A 9,673-nucleotide genomic window follows, 5' to 3' on the forward strand; every position below is an offset into this window, starting at 1 on the left:
CACATATATATATATATATATATATATATATATATATATATTCATATATTCATATTACATTCATTCATGTTTGGGATGACAAGTAGGGTTGTTAACTATCTGATTTCGAGCCAAGCTGTGGTCGGCTCAAAAAAATTCAATCCAAAATTTTGGCTCGTAGCTCAACTCGTTTAATTTTTATATAATCTCGATCCGAACAAATATTTGAATCAATTTTCGAGCAAGTACCAATCTTTGAGCTAAATTCACTACATTCCCAGTCATAATCTGTTAACAATCTGATTTCAAGCCGAGCTAGGGTCAGCTTGAATATTCGATCCAAAATTTTGGATCGTAACTCAACTCATTTATTTCGATCCTATCTCGAGTCGAGGCAAAATTCAAATCAATCTTCGAACAATTAACGATCTTCGAGCTAAATTCACAGCCCTGATAATAGGATTGGAAACTATTATAAAATAATAACATAAAAGATAAATTTATGAGCAAAAAAAACAAAACTCAATTATGTAAATAACATCATAATTGATTTTTACTTCTCATATGAAATTGTTTTGGAGCATCATAATGGGTTACCAACATGCTACATGTAATATGGCACTCGTAAATTATTTCCACTAATTAAGTATTTCTCCATTTTAATTAAAAATTTAATTATAAAACTTAAACCACTAAACTATATATATAGAGAGGGAGAGAGAGAGATGCGTCAATATAGTCTCCCGATTCTTTTCAGGGGGTCATTTTAGTCCTGCAGTCCATAAAAGTATTAATTTAATTCCCAAACTCTTGTAATATGGGCATGAAATAGTCCCAACAGAGAATGTTTCAGCCCAAATTTAAATAGTCTGGTGACTAATTTGACACTATTATAAATTGTCAGGCTAAAATGGATGTGTGATATCACTTTCAAATTCAATCAAAGTTACACATTTACATCTTGTGATTATCAAAAGCCCCTTAACTTTTAAAAACCCCATCCATTATTCTAAATTTTTTAAGCAGTGCTTCAAATCAATACTACATTCGCAAATAGCATGCACCCTTACACATCCTTTGTAACCATTTACATAACCAATAAAAAGGATAATGATTTAATATTGACCTTTAATGTGATTCTCAATAGACAATAAATCATTTGATCACTCCACAACTACATTTAAATACTAATCATCATTGCATCGTGCATATCCCCAAATAATTTTGACATTCCTTTGACAAACAACTTTCTCCTTTGCTTACCAAAATCAATTCTCATGGAATCACACTATCAAATTTTAATGAAAATAAAAGCCATATGAAAATACATTAATATTAATTATTTTTTATAATTTTCTTAGCACAAATATAAACTCAATATGCTATTAAGGAACAGAAATTATTTGGTTACTCAACTGACATGATTTTTCAACTCTATGCTTCATGAAACTCTCAAATAACTTGAGTCATATGCTCAATTCCATTATGATTAATTATCATAATTTTAAACATCTTAATTATTTTTAAATACTTGCAAAATGATCTCCAATCATTTAGTATTCACTTAAGCTTTAGAATTTCATTTAAAAGATTTATTCAAGACTATTCTCATATCTCCATGACTCTTCAAATTTAAAATAACATTTTAATTGGTTTGGTCTGGAAGCTCTGAAATCATCATCAAAGTTGGTCCAATTTTGTTTTTCGAGATAAATTTGCAATATAATTAGTGATTATCATTAATCAACATTCATATTTAAAATTTCATCTATAAGGAATCATTCAATAAAAAACTAGATATTATATTTCATAGAGATCATCATCTAAAGTTTATATCTTGTTATGCTCGACACTAATGCAACGCACGTTGTCAAAATCTTAAAATCATCAACATATTGCTAGATATTTTATATATCTCTTTCTAAACTTCTTTATTATCTCGACTGCTAAACAAACCATCAAAGTATGTAACTTTGATTTTGTTAACTACCTCAAAACATAACCATTGTTTCCTTAACATCGTCTTCCCTCAAAACTCTTTTCCTATTGCTACATTTCTCTAAAACCATCCATATATGGAAGGCTAAGGGTTAATTTTAGGATAAGGACTAACGTTGCACACACATATTTTGACAAACATATGACAAAATTCACCAAAAGAATTCAAACTTGTATTTGGCAAATTGAATGCCTCTAGAAAGTGAGAGAGACCAGTGTCCTAATTTGTCCATCTATATATTCAGGAGACATTCTGGCATATCTCTATCTCCTCATTAAAATCCTAGCAAAAAAAACTTAATGACACTTGCAAAGGACTCTCACCTTTCCTTAATTTGGCTCCTTTGCATTTCTATGCATACAAGCTACTAATTATTCTATTTTCCCTATGCGAAATAAACAAACTATTCTGCTGGCAATCTACTGTTATGTTACTAGCATGTTAGCAATTCAACTTTCTCTGTCTTTACCCAAATATTTCATGCAAGAGATTCAGCGCTACTTTGTGGGCGTTTCCAGTTATCATATCAATTAGATGTATATAATGCAGACACAAAAGCATGAAAACAAAATGCCCATCCAGCACAAAATATCGTGTCTTACTCTAAACTAATCAAGATAGATGCATATCATTATAAAACCAAATAAACTAAAGATCAGAGAGTTAAATACTCACCCAGAGCTTCTTGATATCATTCCCATTTTTCTGCACATTTCATGAACTGCTGCCCGCTCTTTTTTTGATAAATCAGGTTCAAATGTGTAAACTGAAGATCCAAAAAGACAGCAATGTAATGATGATGAAAATATAGCCATAATTAGCATTTTTTAATTACTCGGTTGAGACAAGAATATTTAATTTTAATATCATCCAACGAAGTTCTAAACACAAAAATTGAAATTAGTATCAATCACAAAAACTATGCTAAACGATGCTGGCAGGGTTATATACTTGTTAAATAAAAACAGACAGCGAACAAGAGATGAACACCATCACTATCATCATTATCATAACTCCAACAGCTTCGTGTGGCTTTATGACTCAGCACGAAACAAATATTAATGGAGTAGCAAACCCACCTGAAACAAATACTAATTCATTGACCATTTCGTGACTTTTTAAGCCCCTGGTTCGTAAGCCTTGCAGACAAAATTGAATCAAATGCATGATGCGTAAGTACAAGAATAAAAATATCATTTTGTCTGGCATATATTAATGTCTACAAAAATCTCTAGCAATTAATAAGAACCTTCACGCCTAGGGGACAAATAAAAGCAGAATTTCGCAAGTGATCAGTTTAGGACTGTTGGAATTTTAGGAAAATTTTAATTTTATCACGTCTATTTTAGCGTTTTATATTTTTAAAATTTAGAATTATTGGCATGTAATAATTCCGGTTTCCTTCTTTTATCATTGGGAGTTATGGCTTATTTTATGATTTTCTTAATGTGGGAATCATCCCCCATTATGTATCTTACAATTGTTTTCTATGAATTGAAGATGAATAAATGTTTTCCCCTCCCAAAACCTACATGGTATCAGAGCCGCCAATTACCTTCAAAACTACGATCAAATCCGTCGATTTGGTCATTTGTGGGGTTTTCCCTTGTTAGAAGCCTTTACTTCGCTCTTGTCCCTCTCGGGTTCGCTCAATATCATCGTCTTCGTGATCGGCCACTCCCGATATAGTCACAATTAGAGCTACATGGGAAGGCAATGATTGGACCGTAGTGTTCAAAGACTCTCGATACAATTGTGATTAAAGCTAGCCGGGAAGGAAACGACAGGATCATTACATTTAGAGACCAACATCGCCTGATTTGAGGCTCCAATCTAACTATCGTTCTTTGTCCTTCCTCTAGCATCGATAGAATGGCCGAAGCTGCATGGGCTAAACCCGTATCTGAACCAGGGTGGGTTTCTTCTTTCCCATGAGGTAGCCACAGCACATGTGCTACGCTTCTCAGAATCTGAGGATGTCGTACAAATCAGTAATGATCATGGGAGTTCAAAAAAATTATATCACAACAATCGGTTTCAGAAATTCTGAAATCACCTCACCTTACCCTACAGTTCTTCCCATGGTTGTATCGACTAAGTATTTTCCTCATAATTTACCACCTTACCTCACAATTATAAAATTTAATGAACAAAACTATCTCAAGTGGGCTCAATCTATTAAATTGATGTTCGAAGAAAGAGTCAAAATTGGGTATTTAACCCGAGAAATTTCAGAACCTACTGCTAGTGATCCGAATCAAAAAAAATAGCAATTCAAAAATTATCTGGTAATGGCATGGCTTATCAACTACATGGACCCTACCATTAAAAAACCTCATCTATTATTTCTCATTGCTCAAGATTTCTAGGAGGTCGTTCAAGCTCTCTATTCAGACTTGAAGAATTTATCTTCATAAACTTTAGTTGAAAAATCAACTTTGAAAATCAAAACAAACTGACCTTGATGTTACTACGTACTACAATGAGTTAGTATTATTATGAAAAGAGCATTATAAATGCTATGATGACATTTGAGAGAATTAAAATGATTATGTTCAACACAAGAAGCGAAAGGAAAATGCCCGGTTCTACATGTTCTTAGTCAAACTTAATCAGAAATTAAATGTACTCTAAGATCGAATCCTTGGTAGCAAATCTCTACCCTCGATTTAAAAAAAAAATTCAAAAATTAAGCATGAAGAGTCAGGAAGAAAAATTATGTTGTGCAATATCGAATCATCTTATAAGTTATAACATTAAACAATAAAACTCTGCTCGTGTTTAAAGAGCTTGCTACCGACAAAGAAATGTGTAAGAAACTATAGTGCGAGCATTACAAAATACATGTCACACAAAAGAGACATGTTAGAAAATTTCATGGTAAACCTGCAAATTGGAAATTTCATGATAAATTTGTAAATTGGAAATCAAAATCCAAGGGTGAAGATCAAACTTATTAAGCCATTGCAGAGGAAACTCAAGAGCCTTCTGCTAACTCGAATGCAGCCCCTTTCACCAAGACGCAATTAGAGCACTCGCATAAATTATTTTAATCTCCAGAATTGTCCACAACTCCTTCTTGCTCCTTATCAAAGAAGGGTAACTCTTTAGCCGCTGTTTTGTTAGGTGTTGTTCCTAATTTTACTCATTCTTGGATAATTGATCTGGTGCAACTGATCATATGACTAATTATTCCAAATTATTTTCCTCTTATAGACCTTGTGCAGGAAATAAAAAGATCAAAATTATCGATGTTCGCTCTTGGTATTGTCGGGATAGGAATTATCAAACTCTCCTTGTTATTAACCCTTCGCAATTTTCAGAATGTTCCTCATATTCCTAATCTATCGTGTAACTTACTTTCCATTACTAAAATTAGTATTGATAATTAATCTCAAACTATTTTTTATTCTTTTTGTTGTGCCTTTTAGGAATTGACCACAGAGATGATTGACAAAGCTAAGAAAAAACTGGACTCTGTTATTTTGACGATGGGCTTAACTAAAATAACAATGTCAAAGTATTGTTTAAAATTATGTTTTTTTGTTTCTAAAGATAAGGATATCATATTGTAGCATTATAGGTTATTAGGTCATCCTAATTTTTCAGCATCCTATATTATTATCAAGTTTGCTAGACTTGATAATACATTATGGGGCTATAGAATTGCATTTAAAACTTCTATAGAAATGTCACCATATATATGGTTTATATTTGGAAAGGCATTCATTTGTCAATAAAACTTGAGCATAAAATTTACTGAAATGTAAAGAAATTTAATCATAATTTAAAAGATACTGACGAGAAACGATTATTTCAGTTAAAGTGACTCAAGGAAATTAAAAATGAATCTGATGAGAATGCGAAAATTTATAAGGAAAAGATGAAAATTTGAAATGATCGGAAGAGATTTTAAGAAAAGATTTTAAACCTGGACAATAAGTTTTGCTATATAATACAAGATTGAAATTATTTCCCGGAAAACACAAGTCCAGGTGGTCGGGGTCATTTACTGTAATTAAAGTCTACCCATTTGGAGTTGTGGATATCAAAGATCCAAAAACTAATAGCGTTTAAGGTAAATTGGCAACTTTATCAAGGCAGCAACAGGCCTGAGCTGAATAAAATTCTAATGTTGGGTTAACCAAAGTTAACATTGGATACGTCGGGTCGACCACAATAAATCAAGCGCTTCGTGAAAGGCAACCCATAATTATCTGTGTGGATTGATTTATGTTATTTTTTTGTTGTAAAGTTTTATAATTGTGTGGTTATTAAGTGATAATAAGACCTACATGATGAGAATATATGTAAGTGGTTAGTCATTGAATTTTCGTGCTGTCAAAAAAGCTCGTTGTTCGCGAACAGTTCGTGTTCGGTTCGTCATTGAATTTGTGTTCGATTCGTTTGATAAGTAGACGAGATGAACATGAACAAATTTTTTTCGTTCGATTAATTAAATGAACCAAACACGAACAGTGATGTGTTCGAATCGGTATTGTTTGAAATATAAAATAATTTAAAATTTATGATATTTTAAAAAAATATATTTTATAAATTATAATATATAATAAAATAATAATAATAATATATAAATATACTATATTAGTAATTTACTGATATACATATATATATAATATTTATATAATATAAGTAATATAATTAATATTATTTATATATGTTAATATTAGGGATGTCAAACTGGCTTGTTGTTCGCGAACAGCTCGTGTTCAACCCGTGTTCGGGTCGTTCATTAAGAAACGAACACGAACAGTGACTTCACTAACAATTTCAAACACGAACTTATTTCAAACAAACTAAATTTCAAACGAACTGAACACGAACACAAGCTCTATTCGTTCGTGTTATTTACACCCCTAGTTGTGTGTCTGCATGTTTATGTTTATTTGTCCATTTTTCTATATCTACTTATCATTTTATGTAGGATTTATGTATGTTTGTTTGTTTAGAACCGATGTATATGTTTATTTGTTTGAATCGTGTTTGTATCGTTGTTTTTATATAATGAACTTGGATTTATGTAGTAATTAGACTTTCTTTATATTTATGTCTTATTAATATATAGCAATTCTCACTATTAAATTGCGAACCAGAAAGTTATACATGGTGAGTCTCTCAACTCTAGAGAAGATCCATAAGATGGTGGACAATTCCAGTTGCTTTTAGGAAAGCTTTCATAATTTGAGACCACTTCAAATAGATTCTTCCATTCAATTGATATGCAGCATTTAATCTCTCAAAACACTTCATTAAACCTCTTTTTCATCATTCATAATGATTGACTTCTCAGAGAAAAGTCCAATGAAACCAGACTTCGTAAAAAAAAATAAAACCAAAGGTTGAAAAATTGGATCTCAGTCTAAATCCAATGACATTAAAAAAAAAATAGTTAGGGATGCTTAGGTTGCTCATTTTTTTCAAAGTGTATTCGAACACAAAGCTACAAAGAAAGGGAAAAGGGAACAAATAATTACAATAATAAATGTAAAGAACTCCCCTAACTATCCCAACATTTCATCAATTTAGGCAATGTGATTGATGCCAAGGGAATAATCCATGGGCTCTTTCCTTCTTTATATATATATATATATATATATATATATATATATATATATACAATGTTATTATGGATGTTGCTCTGTGAGTTAGTCAATGTCGAGCCAAACAGTGATGTGATCAAGTCATTTCAGAATATGTGCTGCCAATTGGGTGCTAGCCAACTAACTTTGAATCTAAAGTTAGTTTGATTAAACCAAGATGACCTTTTATCGGGTTACTTTGATCTCTCTGTAGAGATGTGTAGGATCATTATTGAATCATGATGGATTGGTAACCAACAACCAACCATCTCATTGTGTTATGCATTGAAGAATGGCACCCCCCAATATGATGAGGATTTGAAATAAGGGAGTAAAGCAAATGTTGGGTGGATTAAACATCGATATGACAATTCAATTCAACCAAGAAAGAAGCTCAAATGAATTTTTAGCTTCCATCCTTCAATCAATTAGCTTTTAAAGGGCTCAAAGATTTGGAGATCTGCATATCTCTCCATAATCACCATTCACTTTGTACATATCCAAACAAAAACTAAAAAGAAAAGTTCCACAAATTTTGAAAATTAATAAAAGATAATCAAAAAGCTTCTTCAAAAGTGATGTTTCCACTCTAGCTTCAACGAATTGAAAATGTGCAGCATCCATCATTTAATAAAAGACATAAATTAAGTAAGAAAAACACTTTATCTCTCTAACTATTTCCACATGCTAGCAAAAGGTTGTCCCTCATTTACGTAATGTTCTGCAGCTTAGAAAACGACAGGAAGTAGCTAGAAGTGGCAGCACATGAGTCAATTCTATGACAGTTTGTATCATTGTGTTTTGAATGTAGATAGCAAATGCATATAACTTTATAAGGATGATAAGAATAGCATATTTACGCAATCCAACCTGGATTGGGCAACACTGTTCCGAATCAGTCTAAAAGTCCTGTATCAATTCCCCCATTGAAGTGCACATCCCCACTTACGGACAACCATATAGCAAAAGCAGTTCCAAGAATAACTATATTTTTACCGTGAATTTCCATCTACCTGAAACTAATCAGCAAACATGCTAAAAGATTTCAGGTATACAAGCATGATATTCCAGTTTTAATGTCAGGCTATCAGCCACTACCACACGAGTTTCTTCATCACTTCTCCGTTTTTTAGGTCTATTTCTAATTGATAATTAATTTACGTCCCAAAAATTGCTAATCACTTCATGTGCTTCCAAAGATCATCATATTCGTAGTTCCAAGACGCACAAGCCACTACAAATAGCTATCGCTTCCATATTAAAGCCTAAGGAAAAAAACAGGTCTGAAAAAGAAAACGCAGTAGAGGGAATGTGAATAATCTGTCGCTCAAACTACCCAGAGAGCATGTTCCCGCATGTGAATAAAAAAAAAATTGAAACCTAAACACTGAAATGTTAAACAGCCGCAGAAACGGAAAGGATGCAGTTTTGCTGCTTCAAAATAAAGTGAAAACCTTCTCCATCGGATTCGCGGAACGCTTCAAGGATTTTCCCAACTCGAACTCGCGAGGACTCCTTCAGAAAGGCATGATTCTCCTGCTGCTTGCCTCTCCCTTTCTTAAAACTTTGACCTGTCATCTATTCCCCTCTCTTCTTCCTCGTCAGTGCCCGGGTGAGAGTGTTGCAACGACTATCACCCGATTCGTGTCCCTCCCTCGTTTTCCTCCGTGCAATTCTTTGGCACGGTGGTAAGCGTATGTATGTACGTATATATATAAGGTGTCTGTGCTTATGCATGTATGTATGCATGTATGTTTATATATATATATATATATATATATATATAACTTTTGCCTCCAAAAAAAGACGGTCGTCAGATGGACATTCGAACACCATACCTCGAAAGACTTACAACTGAATTGTAGTTGTCAACCACAAGTCGAGGTACGCGACACTTTTGGTATATATATATAGTTCTGCAGGTAGGGTTAGAAATGGAGGCAGTTTTTCTTTGTCTCTTTGTTTCTTGGTTTTTCTACCGCTATCTTTTATTTTTGACTTTTTTCTCTGTTGTTTTGGTGTTGCCCTGTTCGTGGTCATACTCATTTGTGTCTTCTGTTCCATTGAATAGTTATTTTACGATTCCATTAGTTTC

At 32.7% G+C, this 9,673-nt stretch overlaps 1 protein-coding gene across 1 annotated transcript in view; it reads right to left on the reverse strand.

The window, feature by feature from the left end:
• Positions 1 to 9,271, reverse strand: part of LOC110039069 (DExH-box ATP-dependent RNA helicase DExH6-like) — a 104,888-nt gene extending 95,617 nt beyond the window's left edge. The window contains exons 1-2 of the mRNA XM_020744014.1: positions 9,033 to 9,271; positions 2,654 to 2,744 (exon numbers count right to left, since the gene is read on the reverse strand). Coding sequence (XP_020599673.1) covers positions 2,654 to 2,744; positions 9,033 to 9,156 — 215 coding nt within the window. The 5' untranslated portion in view covers positions 9,157 to 9,271. The remainder of the gene's footprint in view (positions 1 to 2,653; positions 2,745 to 9,032) is intronic.
• Between the last annotated feature and the right edge of the window lie 402 nt (positions 9,272 to 9,673).

The sequence above is a fragment of the Phalaenopsis equestris genome, unplaced genomic scaffold (genome assembly GCF_001263595.1).
Source record: "Phalaenopsis equestris unplaced genomic scaffold, ASM126359v1 Scaffold235044, whole genome shotgun sequence".
Classification (NCBI taxonomy): domain Eukaryota; kingdom Viridiplantae; phylum Streptophyta; class Magnoliopsida; order Asparagales; family Orchidaceae; genus Phalaenopsis; species Phalaenopsis equestris.